The sequence below is a fragment of the Canis lupus genome, chromosome 6 (genome assembly GCF_048164855.1).
Source record: "Canis lupus baileyi chromosome 6, mCanLup2.hap1, whole genome shotgun sequence".
Taxonomy (NCBI): Eukaryota; Metazoa; Chordata; class Mammalia; order Carnivora; family Canidae; genus Canis; species Canis lupus.
In genome coordinates, this window is record NC_132843.1 from 17,290,582 (window position 1) to 17,312,451 (window position 21,870).

The following is a 21,870-nucleotide window of genomic DNA, read 5'->3' on the forward strand; positions in this document are numbered from 1 at the left end:
TCACATCCCTAGATGTCGTCTGGCTGCCCTCCCCCACTTCCCCCCCCAGCGTCCTCTGCCGTCCCGAGGCTGACCGCGCAAAGCCCCCAGGGGGCACACGCACTCACCCACCTGGGCCGGATCTGGGGATCCCCGCCGGCGCGCTCCGCCCTGCGCTCCCTGGGCAGCTCCAGCACAAACGCGCTTGGCCTGTTCCTGTTCCTCCGCCTCCCCTCCAGCCCAGCCCGGAGGCGAGACCCTGGGCGGCACCGCAAGGTCTCCCTAAGTCACCTTTGCTCGGCCCGCCCTGGGCTCCGGCGAGGTCAAGGAGCGGGGCGGCCCAGGACTCCCGCTCTGGCCCTCAGGCCACCAGAGGTCCGTGCAGCGCCCCTCGCCGCAGAGCCAGAGCCGCCCTCCTCCAGGGCTCGCCGGGGAGAGTGCGAGCAGCAGCGCGGCGAATGGCCTGCAGCAGGCGGCTCCGCGCTGCCGCTGTCGTCGTCCAGTCCCTCCTCCCCCGGCCCCCCTCCCGCGGGCCCGCTCCGCCGAGGCGCAGGTAGGGACCTGCCCGGGACGACGGGAGCCTGCACACAGCCCCTCCGAGCAACGGGCAGACCCCTGGCCCGCAGTTCTAGGGAAGGAAGTAAGGAAACTGCTACTCGAGCTCTGCGTGCATCCCAAGGAGGCTCCTGCGAGGTCCTAGAGCGGGCTGGGTGCTCAAGCCCTCTCCCGGCGACGCCTGCCCTGACAACTTCTAAAGAGCCAGCCCGCCCCTGGGGAAAAGCGGAGGAATCCTCTTTGGTCTCTTGCGCCTCAAAGGTAACTGACCCTTAGTCAGGCTTTCACTGAATGTTTCTGATTCCATTACAAAGATTGAACTAGACTTCATGCATTTATTTTTTTAAGCACTTTCTAAGCTACCATTTGAGCAATGAGGAAAACAATGGTATTAATCCTATTGATGTGAAACCTACTTATATGAAATAGATGGTTTTTTTATTCCAGCCAGGCTTGAAGGGTAGACAGAGATTCAAAGGACAGTAAAACCCACCACATAAATATTACACTAAGTAAGATGTTCAGGATAATAAAATTTCTAGTTAACTATTAAGCTCTGATAGGGATGGGGCACACATAACTTTTTGTTCTAAACAGTATTTTGTAAAATAATAAATAAATAAACAGTATTCGTTTTAAACAGTATTAACCTGTCCTCAAACTTTAGGGAGCAGAGTAATACTGAACCAAACTATTTCTTTGACAAGATCCTAGGGTACTTTAAGTTTGCTGTTCCAACAGCGGTGGCTGTAACTACGCTACAGATATAAAATGTGTAAAAGATGATACAACAGTACACTAGAAAATCTGGAATTAATGTCAATGAGGTTTCATGGTGTCTTTGAAAAGTCAGTTTGCTTCCCTCCTCCCCCATTCTAAACTGATAACTAAATGGTATTGTGAAAACTCACATTTGGCACTAAATGCAGCTGCTACAGAATCTTCCTCCTGGGTTTTAAAAATTAGAGAATGAATTCAGCCTACAAAAGTAGTACTAGGCAGTAAAAATAACATGTTTTAGAAGGCAATTTACAAAGAACCTAAACTGTGCCAGGCACTGTATTGAGGAATTTCACATAAAATAACTCATCTGTATTCTCTCAGATTTGGAAGTGAAATTCCCAAACATGTATTAATTTGCTTAAGGTCAAGACAGCAGAGAGTAGACCCTGATTGGTCTGATCTTTGTATTCTTTCCTTTGTACATTCATTATGCATTCATTTAGATATTTATTAACTGCCTACTACATGACAAGTACTATACTAGACACAGATGCTACAAAAATAACAGATACAGTTGCTTACTTAAGGGGCTTTTTAGTCAATACATAATATATAATCAGACAAGTAAATATATAATGATACAATGTGTTAAGTGCTACAACAGAAAGGACCCAGAATAGGAGGGATATCTAAACCAGTTCCGAAGGGTGGAACCTGGGATGAGGAAATGGTGGCAGTCATCCAACAGAGCAATCCTGAGAGCTCTGTCCTCACAAAGTGGCAGTGCAGGAGCTGAGTGCTGGGTGGGAGGAGAGGGAGAACAGGGAGACAGACAGCTGAGAGACAGGGAGTAAAAATGACAGAACCTGATAAAAGGGGGGGGGGGGGGATAAGGAAGAAGGATGAACTGAGAATAGCTCCCATGATCTTGGCTTGGGTTCCTGGATAGGTGGTAATTCTAACTCTGAGTTGAATGGATAATTCAGCTTTAGACACACTGGTTTTGAAATGCCTGTGATATAACCATATGTGTGTTCAAAAGGCAGCTGGATATACTGGTTCACAGCTCAGGAGAGATCTAAGGTGGAGATATTGGAGTCATCATGGATTTCTGTTTGCAGAAATGCCTATGATCATCCAAGGAGAATGCTGAGTGAGAAGGCCACCCACAGAAACCAGGGACACTGACACTCAAGGCACAGGCAGAAGAAAAGATGCTTCAAAAGAAACCTGAGGAGGAGCTGCTCTAAAGGAAAGAGAAGCCAGAAGAGGTAGGCACCACGGAAATCACTGAGAAGAACTCCAAAAAGCAAGGAGTAGTCAAATGCCAGACCTGTCACAGGACAAGCAAGGTAATTTAAGGGTATCCTCTGATTTAGCAGTAAGCAGATTTTTGGCAAGCATGGTTTCAGTGGGCTAGTTGAGGAATAAAGAAGTAGAAACAGAAAGTATCACATTTCCAAAATAGAACTGGAAAGGAATGTAAGGAGACAGAAGCTGTAAGGGAGTAGAGAATGCAAAAGAGAGGAGCTGTTTTTGAAACAGGATGGAAGGAGACAGATGCCAAGGAAAGGAAAGAATAAGATAGGGAACTGGGGGTTGGGAGTGGCAAGGAACTGGCAGCAAATGCAGGCACTGCCTCCATGTTTAATACAGAATTTTGCTCAGAGCAGAGGGAAAGGAGGAGACTGAAGAGAAGACAGAGGTAAAGGCCCAAAAGGTATAAACAATAAAAAATGAAAGAGATAACTAAAGGAGTTATCTTGAACAGCCCAAGAGACTAGGAATATTAGTGACCTCGACTTCATAGAGCTGGAAGCTCACAGGAGGAGCTTCTCTCCAAAGATACCAGCATTTGGTCCCAAGTTGCACTACCTTTTGGTTGGTCCAACTGAAGGTCCAGATGTCTCCATTACACGACAAACTCACCACCACTGTCATCCCAATCATACATTTGGGTTACAGCTCTTTAGCGGTCAGGAATTTTAACACAGAAGCATAAAGTAGGGGCACCCTGGGTGGCTCTGTGGTGGAGCATCTACCTTAGGCTCAGGGCATGATCCTAGGGTCCCAGGATCGAGTCCCATATCAGGCTTCCCGCAGGAAGCCTGCTTCTCCCTCTCTGTCTCTGTCTTTCTCATGAATAAATAAAATCTTAAAAAAAAAAAAAAAGCAGCATAAAGGATTTTATGAGTGAGCTTACACTAATTTTCAATAAGCAAGTTCCTACTTTGGAAAAACTGGTTTGACTAATATCAGAGGGAGCTCAATAATATGCCAAACAAGAAAGGGACCAATGATGGCACTATGTGACGTTTTAGCCACTTCTGATACCACCTTCTAGTGAGGAAAAGTACAGAAACAAACATAAATTCATGAAGCCAGTTTCTAGCCTTTGAATTTTTTTTTTCTTTTAAGTAGATTCCATGCCCAATGTGGGGCTTGAACTCATGGGCCTGAGATTAAAAGCTCTGTGCTCTACCAAATGAGCCAGCCAGGTGCCCCACTAGCTTTTTGAATAGAACTCTCAAACAAAGGTAAAGACAAATGAAGGCACTCACATTCTCTAATGTTTCCCCAACCCTAAAAACACCTGGTAAGTTTCCCTTTAGTAAGTCAATCACAAGCTTTACAGGTTGCTTTCTATATTGCAGGATTTTTTTTTTCAACAAAAGAGTGTTATTTGCAAGTAAAATATGCATCCATAATCCACCCCATTTATGTAGAGGTCTATGGAAAACGTTGACTATCTGGGTCCTATCAGAGCATCCCCAAATAAGCAGAGAATATTCACATACCACAGAACTACAAAGCTCCAAATCCAGGAACCTGTGTTCATTATAAACCCCTATGTTTCTCATGCAGAGCCAGCTTGCTCTTACTGTGGACATAGTTTTACCAGCAAGTTTGATTATCTGGTTTTCTTTTTAGTAAACAACATTAGAAAGAATAAATCAGAAGGGATCAGTAGTCCACTGGTACAGACAGACACACAGTCGATCTAAAAATCAACAGAAAAAAATTTTAAACCCATAAATAGCAAAAGTGAATTCAAGAGCATTAGCAGGACTGGGCCATTTAGTCAAATTACACAGTTCTATAAACATTACCCCCTGAAGACATCTGTGTATTAAGACACAGAGTAATTATGAACATAGAAAAAAGGACAAAAGGACAATCACCTAGAAAAGATAAGTGTTAAAAATTTAGCATAAGATGTAAATGTATAACATTCAGAATAACTGTCATCAAAAGATTTCAATAAAAACAGTTTTGCTACTGTGGGGGCTGGGATCACTTAGACCTACTGGATCCCCATTATGTGCCAGGTATAGTTTATAGGGTGTTTGCCAAGATGATCATACTTATTTTTCAAAACATTCTTTTTTGGTTGGTTGCCACTTTAAAAAGGAAACTGTATATGAAAACTGTAGCAAAGAAAGATTAAGGAGCAAAGCATGGAATCAGACCCAGTCTCTGAATTCAAAACTTAGGACTGTTAACAAAATTTCTAGATAATAGATATATAATTTGATTCCAGATAAATAAGGCATTATAATGTCAAATTATTCTGCTCTCGTACCTCAAGTACACTATTAAAGTCCCATGTTGTAGGTCTTAGCCACATGAAAAACTAACTTCAATGATCACATTTTGTCTTTTAAATATTTGGGGGCCCGTTTGTCTATAATCCTTTTTCTCAGAATGAATTCTGTTGAGAACCTCACAGAGTTGATATTTAATATTTATAGCATTACTGAAAAAGAATCTTAAAGATACTCTGAAAGTATGAAGCAACAAATGCCATTTCCTAAATGAGTACTGTGTACCACAGTATGTTAATATGCTCTATATACATATTATTCATCTATATACATTTGATCCCCACACCTGACACTGAGGTGTCTATACATTTTCATTTTACAGAACTTCCCCACAGTAGGTTAGGGAAAAGACAGATTATAAAAACGTCCATTAGACTTTCAGACTAGTGCTGTTAATGACTTACTATATGGTCTCCTTTATTTGAAAGATAAAAATATCAAGGTTCAGAGAACGTAAGTAGCCTTTGTCACTTGAATAATAAGGATGAAGAGAACACAATCATTTACAAATACTCAAATTTTCTTTAGACAATACCTCCTCCTCCCAAAACGAGTTGAATTCAGTGCTAAAGACACAAAAGCTCCAAAATGCCATCAGAAAAAAAGGAGTCACAAGCGTTAATAATTAAACAGTATCCGACAATAATAATTGTTGATTTTTACTCAGGGCTTACTATGTGTCAGGAACTATGCTAAGTATTTTGCATACATTTTGTTATTTAATCCTCATGACAAATTTAGAAGTCTAATTAGCCTAAACTTGAAGCTAATACACTCTTGCACATCTGGATTTTCAGAGAAGTAATTACCTAGGCTATATTTTTAAGCAAACAGTTTAAAAATTAGCATAGGCTGGCTTCTAGACGTAATTAAATTACTTTTAATCTAGCATTTACCTTGAAACTATACACCTCTAAAACAAAGACATTTGATCCATCCACCAGGTGCCATATAAGAGATGTTAATGAAATTTAGTATTACAATGTATTAAATATTACCTGAATCCCTAGACATAATTTGTTCATTTCAAAAATCTTCTAAATACTATTTAGATTTATTTAGATCATGAAATCATGCCTCATTTAAATAAGCTAGAATATGAAATCACCAAAAATACAAATGCTGAGAGGGACTGTTTTCAAACAGTATTGGAAGAATCAACCATTTAAAGGTTTTAATGAACAATTATGTTTTCCTGTGATAGTTAATAAAATTGTTAAAGACTTTCTCTAAGTTTATTTTAAATGAATTTCAGATTACTCATATACTTTTTTCTCCAAATAAAATATGAAATTTGTTGTGTACATAACAAACCTGGCATTTAAAAAATTTTATGTGAATTTCCAAAGCTTCCATTGTAATCACATTTTAGATCTTTACATATGAAACATATAAAACCATTTTTATCTATCTTGTTTTACCCAAAACCTAATTATCAAATTAAAAGTTACAAATAAATTGTAACAAGAATAAGAAATATGGTGTCTTAATCTAAAAAGTTGAAGACTGGGCAGCCCCGGTGGCACAGCGGTTTAACACCGCCTGCAGCCCAGGGCGTGGTCCTGGAGACCCTGGATCGAGTCCCACGTCAGGCTCTCTGCATGGAGCCTGCTTCTCCTCCTGCCTGTGTCTCTGCCTCTCATTCTCTCTCTGTGCCTCTATGAATAAATAAATAAAATCTTTAAAAATAAAAAAAAATAAAATAAAAAAGAAAAAGTTGAAGACTAAACATATATGTAGAAATTAATAAAATGGAAAAGAAAGCCTATGGCTGCTTGACTTGCATTACCATCATGAAAACAAGAAAGGGGAAAAAAATAAAACAAGAAAAATTCTAGTCCAGACAGCCAAAACACATCTTTACAACTTTTCAATCCTCGGAAAAAGAATTACTAACGGGTAAACTTACCACTCTAATATTTGGAAAAGTAAATGGCAATTTTGTAAATGGGAGAGAGCAGGCGGTAAAGAACATAAGATATTTAATCCACTGAGAGTTCACATAGGTAAGTGTGATATCGCTTTATTTACTAAATACAAGTATCATGTATTTTTCACATAAAACCTTTGGTTTCTACAATATTTTCACAACCCTCTTGTTGAAATGCCACAAGAACTCTGAGTAGAACTTTAAACCATGGTTGATAAATACAGCTATTTAAGTAAATTAGATATGAACACAAGTTACTTCAGAATCATCCTGCTTACTCAAGAATGAAAGATTTCTCCAAATTTTAGTGAAAACAAAGCTTTCAATTTCTTTGTTAAGACTATTTTCTCCTACCTTTGGACAATTTGAAAGCAGTGATTTACTGGATGATCTAGTATGTGACACCCAATTATTAAAAAATTCGATTCCAAACTACCTACCCCTTCTTGTTTAGTGAAGAGATTAAGGCAATCACTCAAAGCTACACAAGTTTCTCTAGAAGCTTCAGAGACAACTTCAACTTTCTGAAGAAATGATGGAAGCATGTCTAAAAATAAAAATAAATAAAATTAGTGGGATTTTAAGACCATAAATATTTTTGAAATCACTGTTTTTTAAAAGTAATCTCTATATCCACTGTGGAGCTTAAACTCAGGACCCCGAGATTAAGAGTTGCATGCTCTACTGAGCCAGCCAGGCACCACTAACATTTTTATGTCTACTAACTTCATGTTTCCTTCCAGCTAGCTGCCTAAACAAAGCATATTGTATATTCCTTGAGCATTGTTATTAGCACCTACTATACACAAGGCACATAAATTGGTATGTAAAAGAAAAGATGAAACCTTGTCCTAGAAAGGCCAATATCCTGCAAGGAGAAGAGTAAGGACTAAAAAAATAAAACTTAAAAATATTTTTAAAAGTTTACAGGAATAATAATATAATGTTTAAGAAAAGCAGTGGATTAATATTTCCTTTCATGATATTCTATAGTAGATAAGTAATTTTATTCAAAAGCCAAGAACTAAAAATAATACGGCAGTTGACATGATGGCTAACACCTAAAGGTGGCATTAACTCAACTTTCTCTAGTATTTATGGGACAAATGTCTGGCATGAAATAGGTATTTTCACTCTTACAAATGTGTCCCTCTGGAAGCCAGTATCTTTCAGAATAGAAGTTGGGAACAAGAAATGGTAATATCAACTACCTTCCCTACTTCCCTAAGGAAATCTTAATCCACTTACCCATTACAAAAACAAAAATAAAAAACAAAAAACAAAACAAAAGCCTACCCAAAACAAAAACAGAATGCTGACAAGAGAAAGCTGAAAAATACACATATATCACTTAAAAAACAAGTAAAATGTCATATCCTGTGTCTAGATTAATGCTAGAGAAATGCTCTTAGTTCAAATAGTTTAGACCTTTGTGTTAATTATACACTTAGATCCTTTAAATGTGTCCCTTCTATCAAATATAAATATTAAGAAAGACTTTCATCTAAGAATAACTTAAAAGGAAAAAGACAAATATATACCACCCTCTGTCTTAAATAATCTTGATTCACTTAGAACATGATTCTTATAACACAGTAAATAAGGTCAATAAGCAAAAGTAATCAAATTCAAATGCCAGCAATTTGCTATTATCAGGCCATAAAACAGTGGGTCCCTTCAAGATACAAATATTTTCAAATGGAAAGTGGAAAGGAAAATAAAATCTACCAAGAACATATACCAAATGATTTACAGCCATTATTTCTAGGTGATAAAATCATAGCTATTGTTCATTCTCTAAGATTTCTATAGGAATGTGATTTATTTTAGCAAAGAAAAGTCCTCTTCTTGGAAAAATTATTCCTCAAAACTCCTAAGGCAAAATGGGCAGGCAACAAAAGGAAAAGGTAAGTGAATGAAGGTATGAACAACCTGTCACTATTATCTGGATATAAATACCAAATGTCATTTTATTCTATTTTTCATTTTATTGAATAGTTTCCTAGTGTTAGCTATTCTTTTTTTTTTTAGTGTTAGCTATTCTTAATAACACCCAAACAAAAAAGAACACCCAAACAATTGAAAACTACTATATCCTAAAATAAATTTGATTTTACATATTTTTCATTTTGAATCTTCGATACACATTGTGAAGATTTATTCTTTAGTTGCTAAATAGCAAAAAAGAATACCATATGCCAGATGCCATAGGACTTAAATAGTACCTCAACAGATGTCTCACACAGAGCTGTGGATTGAGTACGGTGAGGGGATGTACAAAAAAATCAGGCACAGCCTCTGCCTTCCATAAATGCTCTGGGTAATCTAGTAATTTTCCACTTTCATGGCACAAATGGTAAGAAGATGCAAGCATAGTCATTCATGGATGTATTTTTTTTCAATTAAATACCATCACATGCTTAATCATCTACAATTTTGTGTGTTTGGGATATTTAACACTTTTATATACTTGTTGATTAGCATGAAATTTTAAATGTCAAATTTTTATGAACTTCAGAATTTTAAATAAAACAGATCCTGTAACCTTTTAAAAGATACCCCAAGAAATATCTATTGACTTTTAAGAATCCATTATTGAGAGTGCATCAAATTCTTTTGTCCAAAAGAGTCAAGTTAGCTAATTTCTCTGATACTCTGGTGTTCAAGCAAGATTTTGAAATGAACTGTAACTTGCACAGTAGGTCTATATAAGAACTGATACTCTAGTGCCAGGGCAGCATATCAGGCGCCAGTTGGTTCACAGTGGCATGCTTCTTTCTTATAGGATGATGTTTGCATATTGTTACATAAAAAGAAATAAAGCCACCAGGCTTCTAGAAAAGTTACCAACTGGGAATCAATGCAAATATATTTTAGCCAATTATTAGAGACGAAGTTGTAATGAACAAATGTAAAAAGACCAGTATGTAACCATATTTGGCCTACTATAAGAATTGGACACTTAATTTGGAGGAAAAATGTCATATTTTTGTGCAAAAAAAGTTTTGAGCTCAGAAAAGATGCTAGAAGATCTTAGGTGAAAAGCTTAACTTTAGAAACATATATAAAAAGCTCACAATCTGCCATTTTCATGATAACACAATTTTTAATTGGGTAAGTTTTAAAACTATTGGGGAAATACTTATTTCTTGTTAGGCTGGCAAACTAAACCTATTACGAATGACCTCCATTGTTCCCCTAATATGGAAAAAGTCCACACTCACTAGCCAACATTTAAGACACTCTATAAACTAAATCAGTTTCAGCCAGACTGCTTTCCTGAAAATACTTGTTTTCCTAGAAATACTCTTACTTTACTGCCTCCAAACCTTTGTTCAAGATATATCCTCTTCTTCAAATACTGGAATAATTATTCATATTCAGACGTTTCTCCACTTACACCTTTTTTGTTCAAGGCCAAGTTCAAATGGCATCCTCTTCATGAAGCCTTATGTTTTTGTTTTTGTTTTTTTTTGGGTGAAGGAAAAAATGGCAATTCATCTGACTACGTACATAAGAGACATGCTAACCTGCATGCCAAGAGGCATTTTAAAAACTGACTTTCACACCTAATTGGAATTATATACATGCCTCAAGAAAATCAGTACTCTCTCCTCAAAAAAAGAAAATGATATCTGCATATAAAAAATCAACTGACCGGGCAGCCCCGGTGGCTTAGCGGTTGGTTTAGTGCTGCCTTCAGCCCAGGGCATGATCCTGGAGACCCGGGATCGAGTCCCAGTCAGGGTCCCTGAAGGGAGCCTGCTTCTCCCTCTGCCTGTGTCTCCGCCCCTCTCTCCTTCTGTGTCTCTCATGAATAAATAAATACAATCTTTAAAAAAAAAAAAAAAATCAACTGACCTTCTAAAACCTTTACATAAAACTGTAACTTGAAAAAAAACTGAGAGGTCCCTATATGAGGATATAAATGTTTTTTGTTGTTCAAATTAAGACGACCAGGGTGAACGCAATCACCCACTAAACAAGTACTATTAAACCATTCTGTCTATATCTATATAATCTGCACTGGCTGCAATGGAGAGTATAAAGTTCAAAACAGCAAGTGTTAAATGAATTACAGTAGAGTTAAGGGAAAATAAAAAGGTATCAGGGATGTTATAAGACATAGATAGTAAACAAATTATCCAGACACTTAAAAAATGTTAAATATTCAGAGAAAGGAATAACTATTATGGGATGGAATAATGGAGCAGAGTCTGAGAAGAGGTTGAATTTTTTTGAGTTGGAACTTGAACAATGCTTTTATTGCTAAATGTAATGTCCAGGGGGATCCCTGGGTGGCTCAGCGGTTTAGCGCCTGCTTTCAGCTCTGGGCGTTTGATCCTGGAGTCCCAGGATTGAGTCCACATCAAGCTCCCTGCATGGAGCCTGCTTCTCCCTCTGCCTGTGTCTCTGCCTCTCTGTCTCATGAATAAATAAATAAAATCTTTAAAAAAGTAATAAATATAACGTCCAATAAAGCAAACATACCTAAAATATCTATATTATTTTCAAATAGTATAGAAAACAGTCCTGAGAAGATCCTATCAGAATTGTGATTAAGGGGAACTCCAGAGAGGCGAGAGGCTCTGTATCCATCACTGACTGCATGGCTGTCATGTAGCAGGTTCAGTGCTCACTTGTATAATCTATATAGTAATTTGACAAAACAAATTTAGTACTTGTTTCTGAGTTCAAAAGAAGTTATCAATTTATAAGCTAGGTAAGGAGTCATTCATTTCATTCACTCAAAACAGTTGACCCTTGAACAACATGGGAGTTGGGACACTGACCCCCTTGCAGTTAAAAATCCACATATAATGTTTGATTCCCCTGAAACTTAACTACTAAGAACCTACTGTTGACCAGAAGCCTTATCGATAATACACTCAATTAACATGTATTTCATATGCTGTATTATATACTGTATTCTTACAATGGAGTAAAAGCCAGAGAGAAGAGGTTAAAAAAATAGAAATACATTCGCAGTACTGTGCTGAATTAAAGAAAAAAAAAGCTACATATAAGTGGACTCATGCAATTCAAACCCATGCTGTTCAAGAGTCAACTGTATATATGGCAAGTGCCCACATGTGTCACGCTGTTAAGGTGCTGAAGACAATCGGCAAATAAAACAGACAAAAGTTCCTGCCTTCGTGGAGTTTATATTCTAATAGGAGAGACAATCAACTACACACACTCTCTCCCCACCCCCACACACAGCAAGTTTGATAAGTGACAAAAAAGAAAACAAAGCAAGGTAGGGGAATAGCAAGTGTTAAGGGGAGTTGCAAGTTTGGCCAGAATGAGGTATTGGTAAGGGTCCTGGAAGGAAGTGGCTGGCAAACAGAAAGGGCACCTGAAAACTTCTTTGAAAAAGATGACACACAAAGTAGGGGAGGGCAAGTGTACTAACAGACTGGCATGCAAGACAGTTGCCATCCTGGAACAGAAAGGCAAAAGGACTGGACAGTATCTCTAAGCCAAGCAGGAGCTGGAGTCATGGGGGGAGGGGGGGAGCTTCAGACAGGGGCAGGAACCCAATGGTGCTATTATACCCCAGGCAGCCAGGCTAAGGGGAGGGAGGACAACACCTCACTGTTCTCACCCCCTCCACCAATCCCCTGACAGGGTCTCTCTTTTGCAGAGTCCAATCAGAAGTCTGTAGTCTTTAGCCAGAAGGTTCTGTTAAAGACTAGGGTAGGTGAGGACATGAGTATCAGAGAGAAAAGACTTCCAGGCAGAGGGCTAGCATGGCCCAGATATGAGGCAGGAGTATGGCCAGTCTATTCGAGGGGCAGCCAGAAGGCCAGTGAGGCTGGAAGACGAGTAGGCAGAGGCAACTAGATCAGGACAGAGAAGTCAAAAAGGACTAGAAGGGTGTGGGGGTTATTAGAAGGACTTTGTTTTTCATTCTTAGTTAGATGACCTGTAATCTACCAGGTGTTTTGAGCAAAGAACCTTATACACTGATGTCTTAAAGGGTCCCTGGGGCAAGGATGGGAGGGGCAGGGGTAGAATCTGAGGGCCACTTAGGAGACTGTTTCCACGCTGTGTGAAAGACAATGATGGTTTGGGCCTCATTGGCAACAGTGAAGGAAGTGAGAAGTGTGTTTACTCAAAACTGAGATTTTGAGCAGAGTTTTAAGTAGGTTAAACAAAAGTGCTTTTCCTTTAAGATTTTTTTTCTTTTAAATAACTGAAATCATTCTAATCTTTTATTTTTTTAAGAATTATATTTCCCATTATCTTTTTTATTTTTATTTTAAATTCAATTTGCCAAAATATTCATTCCAATTTCTTTAACCAGGGACTCGCTATATACATTTAGTAACATGCAATAGAGTGTATGTATTGAAGCTGGCCTATTAAAGTCTTTTTTAGAAAGTAATTTAGCAATATATCAACAGGCACACAAATGTTAATATGCTTTAACTCACTAATTCCACTTCCAAGAATTCTATGGTAGGTAATAGAGTTTTATGGAAGAACAGACTACTGGCCTTTAGAAAGTCTTCCAAAAGTTTTATTAGTTTGGGTGATTTTGTTTTTGTAATCAGGCTCTTGATAAAGCTAAAAGAGTAGAGGTTTTAGTACCACATTCACTGAACCTTGAAGGATATGTTGCCAATGCTGGATATATAAATTCTGGGATTAATCCAGATAGAAATTAGGTTTAAGGAAATAAGGTATTAAGAGAAGATATTTTGGACCAAAACAGAGAATGAATACAGATGGTCTTCAACTTACAGTGGTTTGACTTGGGATTTTTTTTTAATGGTGGTATGAACACAAAACAGATTCAGTAGAAACCATACTTCAAATTCTGAATTTTGATCTTTGCCTGGGTTAGCAGTACACAGTGTGAAAATCTCTTGTGATGCAGGGCAGTGGGGCCATAGCTCCCAATCAGCCAAATCATCACCAGAGTAAACCACTGATTAACTTAAAACCGTTCTGTACTCAAGATATTTATTCTCTTTTCACTTTCAGTACAGTAGTTGATAAATTACATGATATTTAACATTTTATTACAAAACAGGCTTTGGGCACACACTCAATTGGTTAAGCCTCTGACTCTTGGTTTCACCTCAGGTCATGATGGTAGGGTCATGGGATTGAGCCCTCCTCCTGGCTCCATGCTCAGCACTGAGTCTGCTTGGGAGTCTCTCCCTTTCCCTCTCTCTCCCACTCTGTTCCTCCCCCACACTCATGCTCTAAAGCATGTTTGCATGTGTGCACGCTTTTTCTCTCAAATAATAAATAAAATCTTACAAAAAAAAAAGTTTTGTATTAGATGATTTTGCCCAACTGCTGGCTATTGGAAATGTTTTGAGCATGTTCAAGGTAGACTAGGCTAAGCTATGATGCTCAGTAGGTTGGGTATATTAAATTCATTTTCAACTTATGAGATTCTCACTTTACAATGGTCTTATTAGGACACAGTTGAGGAAGATCTGTAATTGAAAAATGAGTTTGTGATTGGGCTATGAAAGTCCTTAAATGCCAGGATAAAGACTTTGTATTTTATTCTATACTTTCAAAGACCCATGAAACATTTTTTTCAATGGGAAAAAAATTATGATCAAAATAGTACCGTTCTAAAATTAATCTGGCAGCAACAGTGCAGTATTTCACAGGATCTGAGCTGTAAGAGTTCCTAAAAGCCTTTGGATTCCCTTTAAGGATAGAATGAAGGGAGACCACAGGGGAGGCTGCTGCAGAGACCTGGATTTAAGGGGACACAGAGCCAAAACAGTTGGAATAAGTGGTAAGGGAGTAGTAAGTAAATTAAAGTTCACATAATTTTGTAGCAATATAAGACAACTAACAATCACAACCACAAGGCCTCGATTCTGTTCACAGACATTTTAGTTTTTCATTTTAAGAAGTTATTGGCAAACTATGTAGACAGTTTGGAGCAGAATATGTATCTATCAGCTACTATCTATCAGCAACAAAACGCATGGTGCAAGATTACTCTGTACAATCTCTTGGCATTGAGGTAAATGAGTTACCATCAACTCTTTAATCCCATTCGTGAAATCATCTTAATCCTATTTACTATTTATAAAACATGCAAATTTACCTATCTACATTCATCTTTCAGGAAATAATATTTATAATTGTGTATAAATCCATTGAGTTTCATTGTAGATATATGAAATAACATTGTAAGAACATAAACATCTTGAAGTTTCCCAGATGGCATTGTTCAAAATGAATTATCTCTTTAGTGATATTAAGTATTATGCATCTCTAAAAACACAAATGATGCATACCATCGTTATGAGTGACATGTCATGACTAACATGAAATAGATCTGAACCAAGAGATCTGACTCAAAGTTTAAAAAAGAACAAAAAAAAGAACTTAACTTGGTTGGTTGTAGTTCTAATGTAATTTCTTTCTTTGGTCCATGTTAAAGGAATTAATCCTTATATTTCATCTAACTCTGGACATTTTCTACATCTTTTAAAATGTCAGTATCTCTTTTTATTTTTGATGGTTCTTGAAGATGGTGTTTTAAAAGCTCACTGGTGGTCACAGTTGCATAACTGTAAATATATTAAAAATCACTGAAGGGTACACTTCACACAGGTAAATTTTAAACTGTGAATTATATCTAATAAAGCTCCTCTTATTTAAAAAGTCCATCGGGGATGAAGAGTGCTAAGTTATATAGTATTCCAGCCCTCAATAATCAAAATGACTTAACTGCTGTCATTCTCAAAGCTATCATCAGTGATACAAATAAATGTTTATGCAACTGACATAAAGGGATGCTTGAGGTCCATTTGGACAGATATAAAATATTTGTGTTCAGTTTATTCTAACATTAGCATTTCTTTGCATCATTACCTGGACACATATAAACTGAACTGATAAGTCTACAGAGGGAAACTAGTTTGTGATTAAAACTGATAGTTAAACTCAGACAACTGAATTAATTATATTTCAGTGAATGTACTTATAAACCCATCATAGCTGAAATCTAAAGCAATGGTTAGGAATCTAAAGTCTAAGAAGCAGTTTTTAACTTACAATGTAATACTTCTTTCTCAATATGTAATTTTTGTATTGGACTTTTGATTTTGTATTGTATATTATTTTGACTTTTGGAGTATTTATAGTTAACGCTGGATGATTCATAATCAGTGGAGACTGAAGACATAAAGAGTTACTAGTAAAAGGCAGGTTAACCACTAGATAGTCAAGGTCACATATACATTCGTAGAATTGTAGAAGGCCAAGACTGAGAACAACCAACCCCTTCATATACAGATGGGGAACCTGAGGCTTAGAGAAGTTAAATGTATTCTTCAAAGTAACAACTGGTAAGTGGCAGTTCAAGAATTTAAACCAAGTCAGTTTGATTCTAAAATCCAAGTCTTCTGGGATTCATAAGTAGGATTCTCATTATGTAGCCAAAATAAATTTTTGGCATCAAAATGTTAACTTTTTTCTTTTTTTCTTAAAAGAATAAAATATTAACTACAAACCAAGCCTCCTCCATGATTTTAATAGCTTTTCTAAAATTTCAAAATAGTCTTATCAAACATAATTCTAAATTAAAACTTAAAGTTATCTAACATGTATAGCCAACAAAACTACAAAGGATCAACATCTATGATAATGGGTTGTATTAAACAGTAGGTGTTATTTGGTAGTATGCCCCCCAACTTTTTTTTTTTTTTTTACCTTTAGCCATGTCACACTCCTTAATCATTTTCAGAAAGTTGGAAATTTCCCTATCTAGTTTCTGTTGGCATGTTTGTGCTTTCTGGGAAAACAAAAACAAAAAACAATATTAAAACTTATTAATCAAGAATTTTTATCGTACACATGCTTTAATGTCTCTATCAAAACTTTAAGTTCATACATTGATGTACCACAATAATTAAGATATATTCCTGACAGAGAAAAAGAAATTTCCTCAGAAACTGAACATTGCATTTAGTTAATCATATACAGATTTAAAAAACAAATGTTTCTAAATTTTAAATACATTCAACATTTGTCATGTAAACAATGTCCAACTGCATTTATTGCTTCTAAGAACTCATTATATCATATACAACTGAGTTAGATTTCTCCCGATTAATCTTTTTTGTAGACTTGATTAAATTCATTGAGGAATTATAAAATGCCTTCCCTTAAGAATATATCTTAAAAACTGTTCTTGTTAAAGAAAAATCTAGGTGATACTAATATTTATAAACCACAAGCTGATTTTCATTCAGCCACTTAAGTCCACATAAGCAAACCAATATGGACATTTTCTTAGTAAGTCAAAGCTTATAAAAAATAAGATAATGTCAATTATACAAAGCATTCTTGTAACTTGAAATTTGTACATTTTTAGATCCCTAAAAGCAAAACAGGATTTTAGGACAGAAGTTCCACCCCATCTTAGTCAGGATTTGGAAGTCCGAAATGAAAAATCAGGTAAATACATTTATTATATTAACAGTGTAATTTTGATGTTAGTTTTATTTATAGTTTCCCTTTTAAGAGGAAAAATAAGCAAGAAAATTATTTTTGTAGAGTCAGTTGGTTATGGCAATAAAAAATGTTTATTCTGAGAACCCTGAGTTTAATATTAGAATCACATTTTTGTAGATAGAGTAATGTACTTATCCTTATGAATTCCACCCCCCCCCACTTTGTACTCCCAATACCAACTGACTCATCACTAAACATTTTTGCTCCTCCCAAATCAGTCCTACATGACAAGTGACACAGGTAAGTAGCCTTTTCTCCTTTTTCACCTTATAAAATTTTTAGTGTTTATGAAGCTCAACCACAGCAGAATTATTCATGGTACCACATTAGTGACAGGCAATGTTCTCCTTAAAATCTACATTACTCTGTGTTGAGAGCTCTAACAACTATAAAAATATAATTCATTTTTTTCCAGGAGGGAAAATACCTATGACTACAAATTTAAACCACCACAGAAAGAGAAATGGTATGCTGGATCACTTTTTCAGTCATAGCCCATAAGTACAGGTTGAAGGCAGGGAAAAAAAGTTGATCTGGAGGCACTGCAACAAAATGTATCACTCATAATTTATTAACAGAAATTGTCATTTCCACTCTCTACATATTTAATCCTCCTGCCATACGCAAGTCAATGCTACTGTTTTCTCTTCTTCCTATGGTAAAAATTAGCGGGATGCATCAAAGCAAGCACTGGCTTCATCTGCAGACTGGGTATCTGTAATAAACATGGTTAAGAGTTCCCGGGGTAATAAAGATAAGAACATTCTCCCTAACATCATCCTCAAATACCTGAATCTCTTTCATTTTCCCTTAGCCTATCTACCTGACAGTTATTATAAAGAGCTTCCCTGATCAAAGATTTACTTGTTTTAAAAGATACATATTAGGTCAGCTGGAGAAGATTCAATTTATACATTGTTTCATAGTTAGGTACAGGTGTCTTCTGTTCTAAACACTGGGTGTGGTTTTAAAGGTATAAAGAACAGAAAGAGGTTATCAGTACAATAAAATGTACACATTCTCCAATTTGCTATAATTTCCCCTTAGCAGCTACCAGTTATGTTAGAAAAACCTAAAAATCCATTTATGAAGGTTAATGTCCTGGAGTTCTTTGCAGAGCCCAGCATGGTGTCTGAACTTCTAGGCCAGTCCCCCTTATGTCAGACATTATTTTAGGTTTTAATCTTTTGTTTTTTATTCTACATAAACAGGATTCCACTATGCGCAATGACCTAATACCCAAAATGTGACGGCATTTTAAATCTAAGTAATCTGGGCACAGAACTCAAGAACAGAATCGTATCTACAGGCACAAGGCCCAAAGGGCAGGAGGCACCCAGGTGAGCAGCTGAGCACATTCACAACAGGCCTCCTGCTCCTCCTCCTGCCCATCCAAATATCAGCAGTTTTGTTTAACTTGATGTTAAACCACTTTATTATCCCTGGCTTAGAAAAACAGCTCAAAAGTGTATTATCAAGGGCTAGGGAGCACTGAACAGGGTAGGAGAGAGGTCATAAATTCAGGCTATTTGCTACAGACAATCCACATTTGGTTAATTAAGAACAGAGCAGACTGCCTCTACCCAAGCAATTCAAAGGGATGAACCACTGATACAACATCGTGAGCAAAATACAGGTACCAATGAGCACATGCAATATGACTCCTATTACATAAATTCTAGAACAGGCAAAACTGATACCACCTATAATGACAGAAAGCAGATCAGTTGGCTGCCTGACATGGAGGTGAAGGGCACTGCCTAGGAGGGCACCCCAGGGACCTTTCTGAGGTGAAAAAAAGTCTCTATCTTGAGAGAAGTGGTGGTTACAAAGGGTATATACATTTGTCAGAACATATCAGATTAAAGACAGAAAATGCATTCATTTTACTATACATGAACTTTTCAGAGAATATATTGTAGCACCCTGATGACATTATCCTCTTTGCAAGCAAACAGCCAGGATTACAAGTACTGGTGCCCCAGTGCTCACCTCCAAGGCTTCTACCTCCAGCCAAAGCCATCTCCCTCAATCTAAGTCAGTCCATAGCACATTTATTCTTCTTGGTTACCTGGGGATCATCATGGCCCTGCTCTGTCATTATATCAATGTGTTATTTTGCAACAGATATTTAAACAAAATTTAAAAATTAAATGAAAATATATAGAGAAAACGGAAATTCTATCTCATATATATCAGTCCTGGAGTCCCTGTTTTCCTCCTTTATCAGCCTCAAAGAAACCACTGCTAATAATTTCTCATCTTGCCAGGGATGATCTAAGCCTACACAAATGTGTATATGGGATGCCTGGGTGGCTCAGTGGTTGAGCATCTATCTGCCTTTGGCTCAGGGTCGGAGTCCTGGGATCGAATACTGCACTAGGCTCCCTGTGGGGAGCCTGCTTTTCCCTCTGCCTAGGTCTCTGCCTCTGTCTCTCATGAATAAATAAAATCTTTAAAACAAAAACAAATGTGTGTATATATATCCTTTTTTTTCTCCCAAGTAGTAGCATTTTAAATACATCATTTTATACTTTGCCCTATTCACTTAACCATAAATCTTAAACATATCAATATATATAAATCTGTCTGGTTCTTGCATTGAATGTACCAATCTTTATTAGCCCTGTGTGGATGTACATTTATCTTCCTGTACATTCATTTTAATTAGGCATCATTTATTCTTAAATCAGAAAAGCATATCACTTTCTTATTTGATTAAAATTTAGCATCTTCTCATTACTCCTTATAACACTGAGGTCAGATCCTATAGAATCAACAACCTATATCACCAACAAATGAAACCCTCTCTTTGCTTGTGCCCCCTCCCCAGATCTAAGAACGAACCTATCCCAGTTCTGTTCCACAGAACTTTCTAGAATGATGAAAGCATTCTATACTGTACTGTCCAAAGTGGTAGCCACATGTGACTACTGGGCACTGGAATTATGTTGAGTTAAAATGAGTTAATTCTAATTAAAATTGCTAAATGTGTCTAGTAGCTTTCATACTAGACAGTACATTTCAACCAACACTATGCTTGAATTTGTCTTCCCATTTTTATATTTGAAATATTTTCAAGTTGTCATTAAGGCAACAACCATAGGCTGATATCTCTATGATTTGTCTTATACTTTTCTCCCTGGAGACCTACCTCAGGGCAGTGAGAGAGATAAGAGAAAAATGGTTTTCAACTTTTGGAGGTTCTCATTTTGGATGGAGATAAAATGAGACCAAAAACATCATAAAATATGGTCACTTTTTCACTGTGGACATTTGTTTTTTTTCCCCATAATGTCTTATCCAAAACTATGTTGAGGAAATAAAGTTAGTTTTATGTCGATTCAGATGGTTTTAGAGTATGCTAGTCCTAGCGTTCCTAATTTCCTTTAGAAAGTCTATAAACATCTAGAATAGATCTCATTCCACAAATAGGTCCCAGAATATTCTTACAACTTAAGAATCCAATGATCAAAGGCATTCAGGAACCAGTACAATTCAACATACTTCACAGCTCTTTTCAGATTTTAACCTATTTTGGGATCAATCTTCAGGAGTTGAGATAGAGTCAAAGAGTCACAGAATTAGCATTCAAATTCTGTTGAACAGAGAGAGGTTTATAAACTGCAGAACATGAAAGTGCTAAACACTACTATAACTTCTCACTGACTTTAGGTGCTCTAAAATCTAGAAGGCAAAAACTTCATAGTTTTAAAGTTAACATAAAAGCATGATATTCAAAATAGTAATATAAAAGGTACAGTTGAAGTTGATAACATGAAAAATTGAAAACTATGCCAGAGAAGAAACATTTTTTCAAGAAAGTTTTTTTTTTTTTTTTTTTTTTAAGATTTTATGTATTTATTCATGAGAGACACAAAGAGAGAGAGAGAAGGCAGAAACACAGGCAGAGGGAGAAGCAGGCTCCATGCAGGGAGCCCGACATGAGACTCAATCCCCAGTCTCCAGAATCACACCCTGGGCTGAAGGCAGTGCTACACGGCTGAGCCACCGGGGCTGCCCAAGAAAGTTTTTTTAATGAAAATCAAGTTAGTATGCTTTTATTTTCCTGGTAGTTTCCATTTAAAATGTCTTAAAATCCCATAATCCTAGGAAAGATATTGGTATGCTCTGTAAGTCCTTCCAGGCTTTATCATTTACCTTATTTTGAAGATAAATAGAAAAGCATTTCTTTTTACTTAGGGAATACTGACTAAAACTTAAAATATTTAGTACAGTTTTTGGCTTTTTTTTTTTAACTTGTTTCACGATTTTGGCCATAAATATTTCAACTTTCTATATTTACCCAAACAGTTTTAATGTTATTTAGATGCTCTAGTAGGTGTTACTTTTGCAAAGTTCACGGATCTGAAAATTGTTTATGGTGTCACGCTACACATTAGGCTTTAAAAATTAGAAGTATTATTGGCAAAGTGAGTGTCAATAAATTCTGGGGAATGTCTTCAACAAAACATGGAAGAGCTCAAATTTTTTAAAGTTCTATCATAAAATAAGATTAGGGATCAAAAAAGCCAAAATCTTTCTTATTTAAGTTTATAGGTCCTTAAGTCA

General features: G+C 36.8%; 2 protein-coding genes across 10 annotated transcripts in view; one reads left to right on the plus strand and one right to left on the minus strand.

The window, feature by feature from the left end:
- OSBPL1A (oxysterol binding protein like 1A) overlaps window positions 1-21,870 on the minus strand; it is a 227,569-nt gene that overhangs the window by 113,489 nt on the left and 92,210 nt on the right. For 5 of the 9 annotated variants that reach the window (XM_072829062.1, XM_072829059.1, XM_072829063.1 and 2 more), the window contains 2 exons: window positions 16,495-16,576; window positions 7,233-7,339 (listed from right to left, as the gene is read on the minus strand). In XM_072829062.1, coding sequence (XP_072685163.1) covers window positions 7,233-7,339; window positions 16,495-16,576 — 189 coding nt within the window. The other 4 variants (XM_072829070.1, XM_072829065.1, XM_072829068.1 and 1 more) reach the window with 4 other exon arrangements.
- LOC140634819 (uncharacterized) lies at window positions 13-21,169 on the plus strand. Its single transcript, XM_072828503.1, has 2 exons — window positions 13-795; window positions 2,379-21,169. Exons 1-2 carry the CDS (start codon window positions 13-15, stop codon window positions 2,388-2,390), a joined length of 795 nt encoding a protein of 264 aa, XP_072684604.1. The 3' UTR covers window positions 2,391-21,169.